At 44.4% G+C, this 18167-nt stretch overlaps 1 protein-coding gene across 8 annotated transcripts in view; it reads right to left on the bottom strand.

Moving 5' to 3' along the window:
* Positions 1-18167, bottom strand: part of RECK (reversion inducing cysteine rich protein with kazal motifs) — a 909451-nt gene that overhangs the window by 219496 nt on the left and 671788 nt on the right. For 7 of the 8 annotated variants that reach the window (XM_077491985.1, XM_077491988.1, XM_077491986.1 and 4 more), the window contains one exon: positions 14550-14672. The exons of the other annotated variant lie outside the window; for it this stretch is intronic. In XM_077491985.1, coding sequence (XP_077348111.1) covers positions 14550-14672 — 123 coding nt within the window. The remainder of the gene's footprint in view (positions 1-14549; positions 14673-18167) is intronic. 8 annotated transcript variants of the gene reach the window in all.

Here is an 18167-nt window from a genome sequence, read left to right as displayed (position 1 = left end):
GTCCACGTACAAGTGGTACCCTTTATGGAACAAGGAAGGTGCCAAATCCCAAACTATCTTGCCATTGCTACCCATGTAGTCTGGGCATCTGTGGGGCTCCACATGACTATTTCCCTTATAAATCCAAAAATGACATGTATAGCCTTTTGCCCTCTCACAGAGCTTATACATTTTGACCCCATATCTGGCACGCCTGTTGGGAAGAAACTATTTGAATGCAAGGTGGCCAGAAAAATTAATGAGGGACTCATCTACGCAGATGCTTTGTTGGGACGTATACAATTTTGTGGAGTCGATCATATCCAGGGTCACTCCAGGGACCAATATGACCACGACTCATTCTTTTTTAGTAATGCCCATGTTGAGGGTTAGGCTCAAAAAAATGTTAATTCGGATACTCTGATACGTTTCCATTCAAATGATCAGGCAAGGAACTAATTTGGGTTGGCGGCGATAAATTGCTTGGCATATAAATTGCTTTGGTCCAAAATTGACCGGTACAGATCTTCCGTGAAAAACAGCTAAAAAAAAAAACAAGGGAGTGAAATTCTCTGTTTCCACATGAATTACGCCGTTGGGCAGTGAATGGGGGAAGTACGGGTTCTGCAGAATCTGTGGGCTGCCAATCAAAATTTGCAAGCACATCGGGAAGGACACTATGGGCTCTACTGTGTTCTAATTATTGGTGGCTGCGAGATGTCCTAGCCACTGCACCAGACAGTTTTTGACAATTCTTTTATTAAAAAAAAATTTAAAAATAGTGCCCCACGATGTAAATCCACCGTCAATTACGCCACCTGCCAGAACCATAAAAAAAATAAATAAAAGCCGCTCTCGCCCTTGGTGAATTCCACATCCTTGCCGCTCTTACAGTAAAGAAGCCTCAACGTAGTTTAAGGTTAAACCCTTTTCTTCAAATTTGTTAAACTCCCTTACACGAAAAAGTTTTATCCCTATTGTGGGGTCACCAGTATGGTATTTATCATTTGAAATCATATCTCCTCTCAAGCGTCTCTTCACCTAGAGAATAAGTTCAGTTCTCGCAACCTTTCCTCATAACTAAAATCCTCTGCACCCTTTATTAGCTTTGTTGCCTTTCTTTGTACTCGCTCCATTTAAAGTACATCCTTCCTGAGGACTGGTGCCCAGAACTGGACAGCATACTCTAGGTGCGGCCGGACCAGAGTCTTGTACAGCAGGAGAATTATCATTTTATCTCTGGAATGAATCCACTTTTTAATGCATGCCAATAGTCTGTTTGCTTTGTTAGCAGCAACTTGGCATTGCATGCCATTGCTGAGTCTATCATCTAATAGGACCCCCAGGTCCTTTTCCATTCTAGATTCCCTCAGAAGTTCTCTCCCCCATTCATATTCTTGCCGCCCAAATGCATTATTTTGCATTTTTCTATATTGAACCTAATTTGCTATGTAGTTGCCCACCCCATTTGTTCAGATCTTTTTGCAAGGTTTTCACATCCTGAGGAGAAGTTATTGCCCTGCTTAACTTAATATTGTCCGCAAATACAGAGATTGAACTGTTTACCCCATCCTCCAGGTCGTTTATGAACAAACTAAATAGGATTTGTCCCAGCACAGAACCCTGGAGGACCCCACTACCCACCCCTGACCATTCTGAGTACTCCCCATTTATCACTACCATTTGAACTCACCCTTGTAGCCAGTTTTCAATCCACGTACTCACCCTATGGTCCATGCCAATGGACCTTATTTTGTACAGTAATGTTTATGGGGAAATGTGTCAAATGCTTTTTCAAAATCCAGATACACCTTGTCTATGGGCCTTCCTTTATCTAGATATCAATTTTAAACCATTGTGGATCATTTGGGGCTGTGTCAATACAATCCCCATTATGGACATGCACCTTTGTATACACAGAGCTGATGAAGGTAATAATTTAATAAATTTGTCTTCTCTTTGTTCCCAGTCACCCACTCTAGATTATTTTGTAAAGGGCCCACATGCTGAGACATGACTGTTTTACTATTAACCACTTCAGCCCCGGAAGAATTGGCTGCTCAATAACCAGGATATTTTTTGCGATACTGCACTGCAACAATTTAACTGACAATTGCGCGGTCCTACGACGCTGTACCCAAACAAAATGTACATCCTTTTTTTCTCATAAATAGAGCTTTCCTTTGGTGCGATTTGATCATCTCTGCGGTTTTTTTTGAGCTATAAACAAAAAAAAGCAAAAATTTTGAAAAAAAACACAATATTATGTACTTTTTGCTGTAAGGGCGCTCAAGGGGGTTACTGTGTTCCCTATGTGTGTGTTATAACTGTGGGGGATGGGACGGACTATAGGAGAGGAGAGATCATGGTTCCCAGCTCGTAGGAACTCACAATCTCTCTCTCCTCCCCTCACAGAACTGGGACGTGTGTTTACACACACACATCCCTGTTCTGCCTCTCCTTCCCCACGTTCGATTGTGGCCGGCTGTCACAAGCATCGTCACCCCGGCTGTGCGCCTGCAATCCTGCTTAAAGGAGCCGATGTACAGCTATGATGGCTCATGGGATAGTGCCAACCTGCCAAAGTATAATGACGGCGGCTGGTCGGCAAGTGGTTAATATACAGGTATTTGAATAATTTTTGGGAGGTTGTTCTACTACCTTTTCTTTTTTTTAAACTTAATAAATTTTTATTGATAGTTTACCAAATATATACAACAATATTGTAGGTTATACATAGCAGCTTACAAAGCAGGCTGGATATTACAAAAGTAAAAATGTAGCCCATTTATTCATTATTATCGACAACAATATGCATTTTACCACCCTCCCACCCAACCCACCCCCCAATCTACCTCGAGCGCGCAATGCCGGCACCGGACGCCTGGAGCATGAACACACATCCATATTCCAATGGGCAAAAAAAAAAAAAAAAAAAAAAAAGAAAAAGGAAGAAAAAGAAGGGGAAAAGGCTACTCCACCCCCCCCCCCCGCAGACCCCCCCATATGGGGGACCCCCCGGGAGGGGGGAGGGGGGGGAAGTCCACCTCTAAAACATACTCACTCCGGAGGGAAACCCATATCTATCAGCCAGGGGTTCCATAGTATCCCGAATTTCCCCGGATTCTTTAATTTTATGAACATTGCTCTCTCACACCATACCATGGCATTAATTGCGTTGGTCCACTGTTCAATTTCCGGGGGACTTTTAGTTTGCCAATTTAGTGCTATCAGCCGTCTGGCCTGATATAAGCACCTCAAGATAGATGGCTTAATCGGCGGAGGAATTCTAACCTCTTCAAATATTCCCAGCAGACAAGCCCTAGCCGTGGGTCTCAGGGTGGTCTTAAAAACCTTGTTTATTTTAACCAGTTGCCGACCGCCGCACGCCGATGTACGTCGGTACAATGGCACGGGCAGGCATAAGGACATACATGTACGTCCCTTGCCTCCCGCGGGTCGGGGGCCCGATCGGGCCCCCGCCCGGTGCCTGCGGCGGTCGGTATTCGTGCGGGAGCGATCCCGGACGAGGGGACGGCCATTCATTCATGGCCACCCCCTCGCGATCGCTCCCGACGAATAGAAATCCCCGGTGACATCACTTCCTCTCCTGTAATGTAAACACAGGAGAGGAAGTGATGTATTCTCCCCTCCGTGTCGGTATTTTTCGTTCCGACACGGAGGAGAGCGGATCAGTAAGTTGCACCAACACTCACACACACAGTAGAACATGCCAGGCACACTCACACCCCCCCTTTACCCCCCGATCACCCCCCCAATTACCCCTGCCCCCCAGTCACAGTGACACCAATGTCATTTTTTTTTTTTTTTTTTTTTTTTTTGCATTGGTGTCATTTGTGACTGTAATAACTGTTAGGGCAGTTAGAGTTAGCCCCCTTTAGTTCTAATGTACCCCCCTAACCCCCCCAATAAAGGTTTAACCCCGTGATCACCCCCCGTCGCCAGTGTCACTAAGGCTGGGTTCACATTGCAGCGGTTTATGAGAACGAATGTGATTCGCACCGCACTGCAGTGCAAATCACATCCGATCTCTGTGCGATTCGAGTTCAGCCATTCGCCGCACCCGCCGCACCCGCCACACCCGCCGCACCCGCCGCAAATTCGCACGGGACCCTTTTTTTGGCCCGCAGCAGAATCGGATCGCATGGGTGTTCACACCATGCGATCCGAGTTTGCAGATCGCACTGCGATATGCGAACTGATCTGGGGGTGTCAGTAACATTTCACTGACACTCCCAGCAGTTCGCATAGGGCAGTGTGAACTGCCGCCGGGAGGCATGCGATGCGGGAACCCGCCGCGCATTCGCGGCGTTTCCGCATCGCTCCAGTGTGAACCCAGCCTAATAAGCGATCATTTTTCTGATCGCCGTATTAGTGTCACAGGTGACGCTAGTTAGGCAGGTAGGTATTTAGGTTCGCCGCAGCTTTTTATAGCGCCAGGGACCCCCATATACTACCGCATAAAGCCCCCTGATTGCCCCCTAGTTAACCCTTTCACCAGTGATCACCATATAACTGTTACAGGTGACGCTGGTTGGTTAGTTATTTTTTTATAGTTTCAGGGCACCCGCCATTTATTACCTAATAAAGGTTTAACCCCCTGATCACCCGGCGGGTGTCATTTGTGACTAATAACTGTTAGGGCAGTTAGGGTTAGCCCCCTTTAGTTCTAAGGTACCCCCCTAACCCCCCCAATAAAGGTTTAACCCCGTGATCACCCCCCGTCGCCAGTGTCACTAAGGCTGGGTTCACATTGCAGCGGTTTATGAGAACGGATGTGATTCGCACCGCACTGCAGTGCAAATCACATCCGATCTCTGTGCGATTCGAGTTCAGCCATTCGCCGCACCCGCCGCACCCGCCGCAAATTCGCACGGGACCCTTTTTTTGGCCCGCAGCAGAATCGGATCGCATGGGTGTTCACACCATGCGATCCGAGTTTGCAGATCGCACTGCGATATGCGAACTGATCTGGGGGTGTCAGTAACATTTCACTGACACTCCCAGCAGTTCGCATAGGGCAGTGTGAACTGCCGCCGGGAGGCATGCGATGCGGGAACCCGCCGCGCATTCGTGGCGTTCCCGCATCGCTCCAGTGTGAACCCAGCCTAATAAGCGATCGTTTTTCTGATCGCTGTATTAGTGTCACAGGTGACGCTAGTTAGGCAGGTAGGTATTTAGGTTCGCTGCAGCTTTTTATAGCGCCAGGGACCCCCATATACTACCGCATAAAGCCCCCTAATTGCCCCCTAGTTAACCCTTTCACCAGTGATCACCATATAACTGTTACAGGTGACGCTGGTTGGTTAGTTATTTTTTTATAGTTTCAGGGCACCCGCCATTTATTACCTAGTCTCACTAGTGTACCCCTAAATTTAGGGGTGTCTACTTTCCAAAATGGGGTCATTTGGGGGGGGTTTGTGCCATCTTGGCATTTTATGGCCTTCAAAACTGTAACGCCCTTAGAAAGCCTGAAGGCGGTGCTTGGTTTTCGGGGCCCCGTACGCGGCTAGGCTCCCAAAAAGTCCCACATATGTGGTATCCCCATACTCAGGAGAAGCAGCGGAATTTATTTTGGGGTGTCATTTCACATATGCCCATGGCATGCGTGAGCAATATATCATTTAGTGACAACTTTGTGAAAAAAAAAAAAAAAAAAAAAAAAGTTTGTAATTTTCCCGCAACTTGTGGCAAAATATAAAATATTCCATGGACTCAACATGCCTCTCAGCAAATAGCTTGGGGTGTCTACTTTCTAAAATGGGGTCATTTGTGGGGGTTTTGTGCCATCTTGGCATTTTATGGCCTTCAAAACTGTAATAGGTAGTGAGGAGTGAAATCAAAAAATTACGCCCTTAGAAAGCCTGAAGGCGGTGCTTGGTTTTCGGGGCCCCGTACGCGGCTAGGCTCCCAAAAAGTCCCACATATGTGGTATCCCCGTACTCAGGAGAAGCAGCAGAATTTATTTTGGGGTGTCATTTCACATATGCCCATGGCATGCATGAGCAATATATCATTTAGTGACAACTTTGTTAAAAAAAAAAAAAAAAAAAAAAAGTTTGTAATTTTCCCGCAACTTGTGGCAAAATATAAAATATTCCATGAACTCAACATGCCTCTCAGCAAATAGCTTGGGGTGTCTACTTTCTAAAATGGGGTCATTTGTGGGGGTTTTGTGCCATCTTGGCATTTTATGGCCTTCAAAACTGTAATAGGTAGTGAGAAGTGAACTCAAAAATTTACGCCCTTAGAAAGCCTGAAGGCGGTGCTTGGTTTTCGGGGCCCCGTACGCGGCTAGGCTCCCAAAAAGTCCCACATATGTGGTATCCCCATACTCAGGAGAAGCAGCAGAATTTATTTTGGGGTGTCATTTTACATACGCCCATAGCATGTGTGAGCAATATATCATTTAGTGACAACTTTGTGTAAAAAAAAAAAAAAATTTTTTTTTTTGTCATTATTCAATCGCTTGAGGCAAAAAAATAAAATATTCAATGGGCTCAACATGCCTCTTATCAATTTCCTTAGGGGGTCTACTTTCCAAAATGGGGTCATTTGGGGGGGTTTTGTACTGCCCTGCCATTTTAGCACCTCAAGAAATGAGATAGGCAGTCGTAAACTAAAAGCTGCGTAAATTCCAGAAAACGTACCTTAGTTTGTAGATGTGACAACTTTTGCGCAAACCAATAAATATACAATTATTGACTTTTTTTTTTACCAAAGACATGTGGCTGAATACATTTTGGCCTAAATGTATGACTAAAATTGAGTTTATTGGATTTTTCTAATAACAAAAAGTAGAAAATATCATTTTTTTTCAAAATTTGCGGTCTTTTTACGTTTATATCGCAAAAAATAAAAATCGCAGAGGCAATCAAATACCATCAAAAGAAAGCTCTATTTGTGGGAAGAAAAGGACGCAAATTTTGTTTGGGTACAACATTGCATGACCGCGCAATTACCAGTTAAAGCAGCGCAGTGCCAAAGTGTAAAAAGACCTCTGGTCATTTACCAGCAAAATGGTCCGGTCTGAAAGTGGTTAAGCACTATTTCTAGCCAATAGCTATATAGTTTTGGGCATTTCCATACCATATGGAAAAGATCTCCCGGAGCCCCACACCTAGGGCATTCATCACTAGGTTTCCTACCCATTTTCCACAGTTTTTGGGGGGTATAATATACCCTGTACATAAGGAACAAGTGGGACACGCGTTGGGCTGGGGATATAGAGGCCAAATGCCCCTGTTCGAGTGTCTTGGCCCATTGTTCTTGAGATATCGGACCAACATCACCTATCCAGCCCTGCCTACTTTTAGCTGGGCCTTCACCTTTCAGGACTCTACTTCTGAGCTTTATATATAAGCGCGAGATCTGGCCTTTTACTTGGCTACAGTCCAAGAGACCTTGGAGCTGGGGGATTTCGGTACGCATGATGTCGAGTGTCCCGTATTGAGCTTGAATTCCATGTCTCAGCTGTAAATATTTATAAAACGTCTTGTTAGAGACACTGAATTCCTGCCTAATCGCTTCAAAGGGCTTCATTGTGTTCCCATCGTAAAGATGAACCAATCTATTAATCCCCTGCCCAACCCATTCCAAAGATCTGTCTATCTTGTTTAATTCGCACAAATGGTGATTCTGCCATAGGGGGGTATAAGCAGTTACTCCCACATAGCCCAGCTTTTGCTTTGCTTGCCACCATACTTTCTTCATCAGAGCAATAGTAGGGCAGCTATAAGTGAATGAATTAGCCTCTAGAGCTTCAGGTACTAATTTATGCGGTGTTCCCAACAACATCAACTTATGATTTATAGTCCCCCCTTCTTGGAGCCCCGCCCCTACCAAATGTTGGAGTTGGGCAGCCAGGAAGTATGTCCCCGGATGGGGAATGGCCAACCCTCCCTCCATAGTGGGAAGCTGCAGCGTGCGTAGCCCTATCCGGGCGTGCCTCTTTTTCCAAATTAAATCCCGGATAAGCGAATCTATGGCTTGGAACCATTTCTGGTTAATCCAGGTTGGGGAGTTATGTAAAATATAGAGTATTTGTGGCTGCCAGAGCATTTTTACTAGGCTGCAGCGTCCCGCCACCGAGAGAGGGAGGCCGCACCATCTATTCAGTTTCGTCTTCATTTTCAGCAGTAATGGTGCTAAATTTTCGTTGGAATATTGGTTTACATCACCAGATATCCAGATACCCAGGTATTTCAGTTTAGTCACCGTCTCCAGACCTACTATCCCTGGCAGCCCCTCCTGATCTCCGGGTCTGGGCAATGGCAAAAGGGCTGATTTGCCCCAGTTGATCTCTAGACCAGATTGTTGGCCAAACTCGCCCATCAGCTGGACCACTCTATTCAGGGTAGAGTCAACATTACCAATAAAAAACAGGACGTCGTCAGCGAATAGAGCAATTTTTTCTTCAACCCTACCCCGACGGAAACCCTGAATATCAGGGCAAGATCTTGCTAGGATCGCTAGGGGCTCCATGGCCAATACAAATAGGAGAGGCGACAGCGGACACCCCTGTCTTGTGCCTCTCTCCAGCTGGAATGTTTCAGAGAATTCGGTACCCAACTTGATTTTGGCCCTAGGCCCATTGTATAGTAGTTTAACCCACTGGATGAACAAGGGGCCAAAACCAAACCTCTCTAACACCTTCCACAGATAACCCCATTCCAGGCTATCGAAGGCCTTGGTGGCATCTAATGCCAGAATAGCTCCCAGTCCCTCATTATCTCTGGGTATTTGAATATTAAGGAAGACTCTTCTGATGTTAACGCTAGTTGACCTACCTGGGATAAATCCCGATTGGTCAGGGTGTATTAATTTGTGGATATACATGTTTAACCGAGTTGCTAGCGCCTTGGCTAGTATTTTAATATCCGAGCATAACAGGGATATCGGCCGATATGATGGAACTTCCTGGGGGTCCTTACCCTCCTTCAGAGTTAAAATGATATTGGCCTCTAACATCGAAGCAGGCAGTTCCCCCATCTCTAATGCATAGTTCAGTGTCGCCAGTAGTTCCGGCAATAGCACCTCCCCGTAGCGTTTATAAATTTCTACTGGTAAGCCATCTGGCCCTGGAGATTTATCATTAGGCATTGCAGCTACAGCATTTTTTAACTCCTCCAGAGTAAGCGGTGACTCGAGGGATAGTTTGTCCTCCATCGACAATGTTGGGATTTCTGTCTGAAGTAGAAAGTCAGTAGCTAAATTATCTCGTCCCTGATTGATGGATTTATATAGATTCTTATAGTAATCTTGAAGTACCCTCATAATCGCGGGGGGGCTGGAAACTAGATCACCGTTTGGGGTCTTAATTACCTGGGCTACTGTTGGCGCACCATTAGTTTGAACCAAAAGGGAGAGGGCTCTTCCCACCCTCTCTCCTTCGCCAAAATAGTGCTGGCGCTGGAATAACCGCCTATTCTCTGCTTTTTTCAAAAGAGCCATTTTATAGACTTGTTGACTAGCCAGCCATTCCTGCTGGCTTACGGTTGATGGGGCTTCTATGTATGCTTGCTCCGCCTGGATGACTTTATGTCTTATTGCTAGATCCTGTTTACGGGCTTTCTTCTTAATTATTGCAACTTGTTGTATTAATGTGCCCCTGATATAGGCTTTTAGGGCATCCCAGACTACATCAGGAGGGGCTGAGCCCCTATTTATTTGCAAGAATTCCCCTAACTTATCCTGAGAGGGACTTGAGCCCCCCATTAATACCAACCAAGCCGGGTTTATCCTCCACTCCCTAACACCTGTTCTAGCACCTAAGCGCACTGTCATGGACAGAGGGGAATGGTCTGAGACCCCTCTTGCCCCATATTCTATATCCTGTACTACCTCCGCAGCTTCTCTATTCCCCAGCACCATATCAATTCTTGATAATGTGCAATAGGTGCTCGAGAAGCAAGAATACTGTCTTGCTTGAGGATGACCTATTCGCCATAGATCACTTAGTCCTATTTCGGAGACCAACCCCTGCAAACGCCCCATTCTAGCCCCCACTGGTACAGGAAATCTATCCATATGCCAGTCCATCGTTTCATTGAAGTCGCCTGCTACTATCCATGGAACAGCCGGCTTATCCAGGCAAAACGCCAATAATTTAAACATTACTTCCAGCTTGAAAGGCGGGGGTATATATATATTGGCTAAAATGTATTGTTGCCCACACAGGAAGCCGTGTAGGAAAACAAATCTCCCCTCTTTGTCGATAGAGGACTCCTTACACAGAAAGCGCGTACCCTTATTGACCAAAACGCTCACCCCTCTGGAGTATGATGTATGGAAAGAATGATAGTATGCCGAAAACCTGCGATTATTTAGCAGTGGGGCTGTATTAGGGGTTAAATGCGTCTCTTGAAGAAAAAGGAAGCCCGGCCCCCCCTCGCTGTTTCCAGCATGACTGCTGCCCTCTTCCTTGGATCGCCCAACCCCCTCACATTCCATGAAATAATATGTAGACTACCCATACCTGTTAATAATTTCTAGCCCAGGCGGGGGGAGGGGGGGGGGGGGGGGAGGGGGCCCGCCCTCCCACGACGGGACCTCCCCCCCCCACCCCACCCCACCCCCCCAATACCGTTGTGCCAGCAATGCGCACCCGAGATACCCCCTATAGCCCCCCTACCCACCCTCCCCGCCCCCCCCCTCCCCAAACCCCATCCCCCTCCCGCCCAACAGGGCCACCCCGATTTTCCATACACTCAAACCCTGGGCACCTACTCCCGCCCCCCCCCCCCCCCTCTCGCCCTATTTACCTGGAAACAACTGGGCTCCCCTAGTTCCTACCTCTCAACCTCACTCAACCCCGCCACTTAGAATAATACCCAGGTAGCATAGGCACAGCTAGGTTACCGTTGGGTCCAATTTTACAAAAAAAAAAAAAAAAACACACCACTCCTCACTCTACATAATAGCTTAACAATGGATTTACATATTATAACCTGTGCTTTATCTAAGCACCTATTTCATCTTTTCACTGCCATCTTCTCCCAGTAAGTATTCTACTCATGTGCTGTGCTCATAACAAAGATGGCTATAAAGTATCACTCCCTCCAAAAGTGTTGTCTACTTTAATCCTTAACACTTCTATTTTAATTTCCCCTTTGCTATACCCCGTTTTCCCCCCTTACCCTCCTTCCTTAAAAAAAAAAAAAAAAAAAAAAAGGGAAGGGGGGGAGGGAGGGAGGGAAAAACTCAGTGCTGATCCCCATCATGCTTACCTACTAAGCCATTGTGATAACCTTTGTGCTATGTTGTGCTATTCTTACCCTCACCCTATTATTCCCTCCTTTCTGATAAGTGAACTCATAATGACATAACTCTCGCTAAATATTAGCTACCATATTGAACATTTAAACATTCCATATTTGTGCATAGTAAAATTAGTACTCGTGAAAGTGTCATACAGTCCTCATCCAAGACCAAAAAAAAAAAAAAAAAAAAGGAAAAAAGGGGAAAAGTCCTGGTTGTCCTACAGGGGCTAGAGATCCTTTTCATGCTCCTCCAACCATTTTACCCCTTCATCTGGGGTGCCAAAAAAAAAAGTTGAGCCCAAAGCGGTTATACGTAGCCGAGCAGGGTACAGTAGTGCGTAGCTTATTTTAAATTTTTGAAGAGTGCGCTTAACGGAATTAAACTCTGCTCTCTGCTTCTGCAGGACTGGTGAAAAATCCGGATAGAACGAGACCCTAGTCCCTTTGTAGGAAATGTCTCTCAGTTCCCTGATCCTACGCATCAAAATGATGCGGTCATTATAATTCACAAGTCTCAGTATCAATGGCCTAGCGCGGCCCTCTGATGATCGAGGCTTTATAGGGACTCTGTGAGCCCGTTCTATGGCGAAGAGAGGAGAAAAAGGGGTTTCGCCCAAGAGTTCCCTAAACCAATTTTCCAGAAAGTTTATTGGGTTAGGGCCCTCACTCCCTTCCGGGAGACCAATCAGGCGGACGTTATTCCTGCGATTCCTATTTTCCATTGCGTCTAGTTGCAGTGCCTGTATATCTATTTGTTTCTGTAGCGCATTTATTTTTTGACATAGTGGGAAGAGCTCGTCTTCGACCGTGCTTACTCTTCCTTCTAGGGCCGTAGTTCTACCTACTGTACTGCTCAGTAATTGTCCCATAGAATGTAGTTCCGTTTTAATACTACTTAGCTGGTTATCAAGGCCTGATATAGAGATTTTACATTCGTTAACTGCTTGCAGTATATCGCGTAGTGTAGGTTCACCATGCTCAATCAAAGGAGGTTCTGCTAGCGCTGTTGTATTATGTGCCGTCTTGCTTGCTTCTGCAACTAAGTCATTCACCTTACTTGCGCTGGGTGAATGACCTAGGTTTGATGTTAGTTGGCTGTTACTTCTCCTTTCCAGAGCAGCCCCCTGTAACCTTGTCTGTCCTGCTGACTGATGAACCCCCCTTCTGGTAGGGGAGGTTGCATGGGCAAAGCGTTCAAGTTTTGCTGCTGTTGCGGCAGATGCCAGGTTTGCTTTTTCTTTAGCAGCCCGGGTTTTTTGGTTCCCTTCACTACTCAAACCATCCTCATTAACCCGTTTACTAAGCATGATGTTACAGCTAGAGAAAATAGTATTGCTAGGTTGCAATGAGGGACCCCACCAGAGAAAAACAAAGAAAAAAAACAAGGAGGGGGGGGAATGTAGCCAATAGGAAGGGAGGAGAGGCTAATCTTCCAGCGATAACAAGTTAGAAAGTCAATGGCAGCACATTTTCCAAGTAATTCGCTTATTTTTATATAGGCCGTCAGTGCAGCATAAATAGTATAATGAACTCAGATCCAGGGTACACTCGGTTAACCATGCCAAAAAAAAAAAAAGAATTTTTTCCGCTCGCACTGACGCTGTCAAGCACCGAAAATGAAGGAAACAAGGAAGAGGCTATATTTAGTAGATAGATGTAGACTCGGTCGTAGGCATTGTCGACTTCACACTTGCTGCCCCCACACAGCTTCTTCACAGTTAAATGTCTAATTTACACAAACAGGTCAGCCCGATACGGTATGTCATGAGGACAGCAATGCAGTCATATGCAAAGGAAAGAGTTACTAGGTTTTGCAATGAGCCCCGGCTGTACCACAGACCTGACCGCCTCTGTCTCTCAGTATATTTGTATAACAGTTTAGTAGTTTGGCTGGTCATATAGAAGGAGCTGGAATCATTAATAAGTCATTCAAATGCTCCCATTCGGCTCCTGCACCCTCCTCTACTTTCCTCTCCCCTGCTGTACTCTCCCGCGTTACCGTTAGCCCAAGCAGCTGCTTAGGCTTCGCCGGAGCTCCTCAGGTACAGCTGCACTTGCTGTGTTCTACTGTCTGTAGGTAGTCCGCTCTGCCAGGTTTACCACAGCTGATCTCGCGATGTCCCGGGACCGCTACGTGGAATCCCGCGGGTTCTCTCGAGCTCCTTTAGTTCGTTCCTCGCAGCACGTCTCACCGCATACCGCTGACCGACCGAGTCTTAGAGCACGTGATAATACAGGTGCTCGCGAGATATCCCTCCGCTATCACTGGCGTCACGGGCGTTGCAGCAAGGGGGTCGCTAATCTCCTCTGGCTCAGGGATGGGGGAGGCTGCTAGCTCAGGCTCGGAACACCGCTGGCATTATCAGGCTGGTTTCATCCCACGAGGGAGAGCGAGGGGAGACGAGAACAGCGCACCCAGCTCTCACTCACTCACTCCCACATCCGACCACGCCCCCTAACTCTCCATCCGTTCTACTACCTTTTCTAATCTGTTGTTCATTTTGAATTTTTGCAGCCTTGATTTTCCTTTTACATATTCTGTTTTATGCTTTGTAACATTTAAACAATGGTAATGCGCTTTTATATGAACATTGGTAATAAGCTCTGCATGGTTTGAGATTACCAGGTTCAGCAGAGCATCATTCCTTGTTGAGGCCTCTATGAACTATACCAAGTAGAAAAGATCTTTCTTCCCAATGGAAGAACATGGACCCTGAAACAAATTGTTAATTGTTAAAGCGTTGCTAGTTTGATGACCTGCACATGTTTAATATAGGCAAAACAAAAAGATATTTTAGTAAAAATATCTATGATAATGTTTATTAAATCTATATGGAAACATCTGCACCTCAAGCCACCATGTCTCTAATTTTTATATGTACAACATTTTTTCTATATGATACAGTAGATTCTCATTAGGTAGTAAAGCTTAATCGCAAAATCCATCAAAGAAACTACTGAATTACTACCTTGAATGACAATTGTCTATCTATCTATGAACAAATCGCCACCTTGTCATATAATAAAGTAATGTATTTGCGTAATAACTATACAAATAACTTTTCTAAAATGTATCAATGGTGATAACTGTGTATATAAATATATATACACACACACACACACACACGCAGACTCGGAATTGTCTGACAGCAGTGCTTCTTACCCATTTAAAGTTAGAGATTAGGTTGAGATCCTTTCGGCCCCAAGATCTCTAATCAATATTTAAATGGCTAAGAAGTACTGCTTTCAGACAATTCCTTAACAGCTGGAAACATGTTAAAAACGTACCAGTAAACATACTGCGATCATCTTCAGAGCTGATTTCATTTAAACACTGGCGGTTAGAACATCGCACTGTCCCAGCAACACAAGAACAAATATTACAGTCCACCTTGAAAGATGTCGCATGATCTGTGGTATATGAATTTCAAATATTATGGTAAATGTAGGACTTAGAACAAAAAACAAGTATAAGACAAACAGATTTAGTTTTCAGTATTGTTAAAGTGATTGTAAAGTCTTTTTTTTTATTATTATAAACAAACATGTTATACTTATCTGCCTTGTGCAGTGGTATTGCACATAGCAGCCCAGATCCTCTTCTTCTCAGATCCCTCTTCGGTGCTCCTGGTCCCTCCCTCCATTTGAATACTCCCACAGCAAGAAGCTTGCTATGGAGGCACCTGAGCCGAGCCACAGCTCCCACTGTGTCCATTCAGACATGGAGCTACGGCATGGCCCTGCTCCCTTTCTCTCCTCATTAGCCAACTGACCTTGGCAGCCGCAGGAGCCAATGGCACCATGCTCCTGTCTCAGCCAATGAGGTGGGGAGTCCTGGGCAGCGGAGACACTCCTGCAACATCCTGGCTCTAGATAGGGGCTCAGGTAAGTATTAGGGGGGCTGAGGGGCACTGCTGCACACCGAAGGCTTTTTATCTTAATGCATAGAATGCATTAAGATAAAAAAAAAAAACGAATGCCTTAACAACCACTAAGTTTCATTTCTCTTCTGTATTTTTAGTATTGCTGTAGTTTCCATGTATGCAGTGTGCGTGGCTTGTACTCAAAATAGTTGCTGTTCATATCATTTAAATTATGATAATATATAAAAATGTTAAATATACAAAGTTAACATTTGTTTTACCATATCTTGTCTGTTATATAAGCAAAATGTAGTTTATGGGTTAATAATGGCAAATTTAATGTTGATAGCAAAATCTACAACAATACTGATCCCTTTCCAATTAAATCAATATAGAGGAATAATGCTAAACAAATTTCAGGTCATTAAAGTGATACTAAACACTGTTTATTTGACGATATCCCTTTTTTTTTATTCTTTTATTATAAGAATATAAATTGGAATACAAAACAAAGCTTATTGGGCATACCCAGACTTAAGTGAAAACACACACATTAAAAGACAAAACAACAAAAGGCAAGGTGGTTGGTAACCAAGGCTAATGCCGCTTACCCACGATCCGACTATCCGGCGGACTTAGTCCGACGGACCAGAGTCTGCCGGAAAATTCAACCGCGTGTGGGCATTGGCAGACTTTTTCTTCCCAAATTCCAGTGGACTTAGAAAGAAGTCTTGACTCAAAATTGTCAGCCGGACTCGGCTGTCCGGCAGACAATCGGCTTGCCTGTGTGCTAGTTCGCCGGACTTTTCAAATGAATGGACTTGCCCACACATGGAGTAAAGTCCGGTTATTTTGAACATGACTCCAGGTAGACAGGACTAGCAAAGTAAGTCAATGTCACTGTCTCCATCGGCGAGATTGACACCTTGCTAGCCCCGTTGCCTAGTATGAATTTTAAGGGTAACGTAAATTTGGATTGCTTAGTAATTTTCAAAGTGTGTTGTGCCTTCTCAATCTCTTTTTTAAGTTGATCATTGAGTCTCTGAAACTCCTCAGATTCTTTATAGGGTTCCAGGCCTGAGGAACTTTCAGTTATAGAGTTAGTTAACTCATCTAGCTGAATTTTCACTTCCTCTACAATGAGTTTCATTACAAAGACCCTGTGATCAATGCAGAGTTCCTTTCACTTTTCAAGAAATCTGGGACTGTGGAGATATTCTACCGGTATTACTCTGTCCCTCAAGCCACTGGGGACTATTTTTTGGGAGATATACGTTTCTAAGAAGAAAATATCCCATTTCCTATTCAGATGTTTAATCAATCATTTTTTGTGATCCTTAAACCGTATTTTAATCTCTTCCTCTTGAGAGGGAGAGGCAACAATGTATTTTCTAAAAGCTTGACTAATCTCCTGATCAATGTCCTCTCCGATAACAAATTCCATCCACACAGAAAGGATACTATACTCGCAGTGTGGTCTAACAATAAAAAAAATATATACAAAGAAAAAACTGTTGGTTGAAAAAAGTGGGTTTACAAGACCCTTGCCGATAGTGACCTAAGCAGAAAGGATCATCGGTGATCCCAAAACATTATACACCATAAAAATAACAAAGAAATGGTCTACTGATTGTGCGTGTGAGTAAATACTATGAATTGATCGTGGAGAGCTGCCCTCTAACCTCTATTCAGATACCTAAAAAAAAAAAAAAAAAAAAAAAAACTGGGGTTCCCCATAGAGAGGTAATCTCAAAGAAAAGGAGGCTCGCTGAGAGACAGTTCACCAACAAAGTTAATCTATACTATTTATTGGAGTTAAATAAATATTCAATTTAATATAGTATACACTGTACAAAAATCTATTACTCTAAAACACGCCCTAAGGCCCGGTCGAAGACCAGTGTATAACTAACTCACATCAAAAAACTTCTATTGATTGAAACAAATCATTCAATCAAAGCAGGCACAAGTGAGGAGAAAACACAAACAGTGCTTACATAACACATAAAACGGAACAAAAGAACACACACACGGACGTAGATGAAATTGGTGTCGATCCAGGCTGATGCAAATCAATGTGCATCAGCACACTCTAATTAGCAATATAGATTCCACACCAATTTCACCGAAGGGCTCAAGCCTTATAAAAAGGAAAAGCCATAAAGGAAATAGTAGCTAAGTGGTAACTGGAGAATTCGCCTCAGATATGTGATCATATCGGGATTAAATAATTCCTTAATCAATTAGTCACTTTGAAGCCGCTGCCATCATATAAGGACAAACGTCCATCAAGTGCAGAAGTTCCAAACATGTAAGCAATGCAAAGATCCCTTGAAAACATGTGTAATCAGAAAAATGTCAGATTACTAAATAAACAGCGAAAAGAGCCTGGTCAGAGTATCTGTTCTCAGTAAATATCTGGCAGTGCGGCAAAAATTGGCTCCTTGCCCATCATCCCGCAGGCACAGTCTCTTATGGTAAACAATATACACATCAATGGGTTCATCTGTCTCCAAAATTGACAGCTGGTGCTGTATACACTTGCAAAGCAAGGACTCAGTTCAAATTATCCCGTCCTGTCAGAGTACAGTCACCCATACCTGATACTGCAGTTTCCAAAGTTTACCAGGGCTTCTAACTTGTGCACGTTGGTTTCGCTGTTGCACTTACCATCGGCTGAAGACAGGTTGATACCTGTATCCTTAGCGCAGGCTCATAGCTCGATCGGGGACGATCGCCGCTTCATGGCAGCGTGGCGTCCGGGCGGATGTGACGTCAATGTGTTTCACAACAAACAATGTGTAGCTTCATCTGGGCCTATGGAGCAAGTGTGGGCGACCCTTTTTAAACTCCATTCGTCTCCCACACAGGCCCATTGAGAAAATAATCTAAAGGAGCACTCCTCATCAGTGTGCTTTAAATCAACATGTCTTTTCCGTATAGATATCCCCTCGTTGAAAATATCCACTTTGGAATCCGGTTTATACAGAGTATCTTAAAATAATTAAATTCATACCAAAACAAAGGGGGAAGGCCAATTGTT

Source organism: Lithobates pipiens, unplaced genomic scaffold (assembly GCF_037356315.1).
Source record: "Lithobates pipiens isolate NorthernLeopardFrog02 unplaced genomic scaffold, aLitPip1_a1.2 Scaffold_19, whole genome shotgun sequence".
Lineage (NCBI taxonomy): Eukaryota > Metazoa > Chordata > Amphibia > Anura > Ranidae > Lithobates > Lithobates pipiens.
The sequence above is the reverse complement of the archived record's forward strand: the minus strand, read 5'-3'. Positions and strand labels throughout refer to the sequence as shown.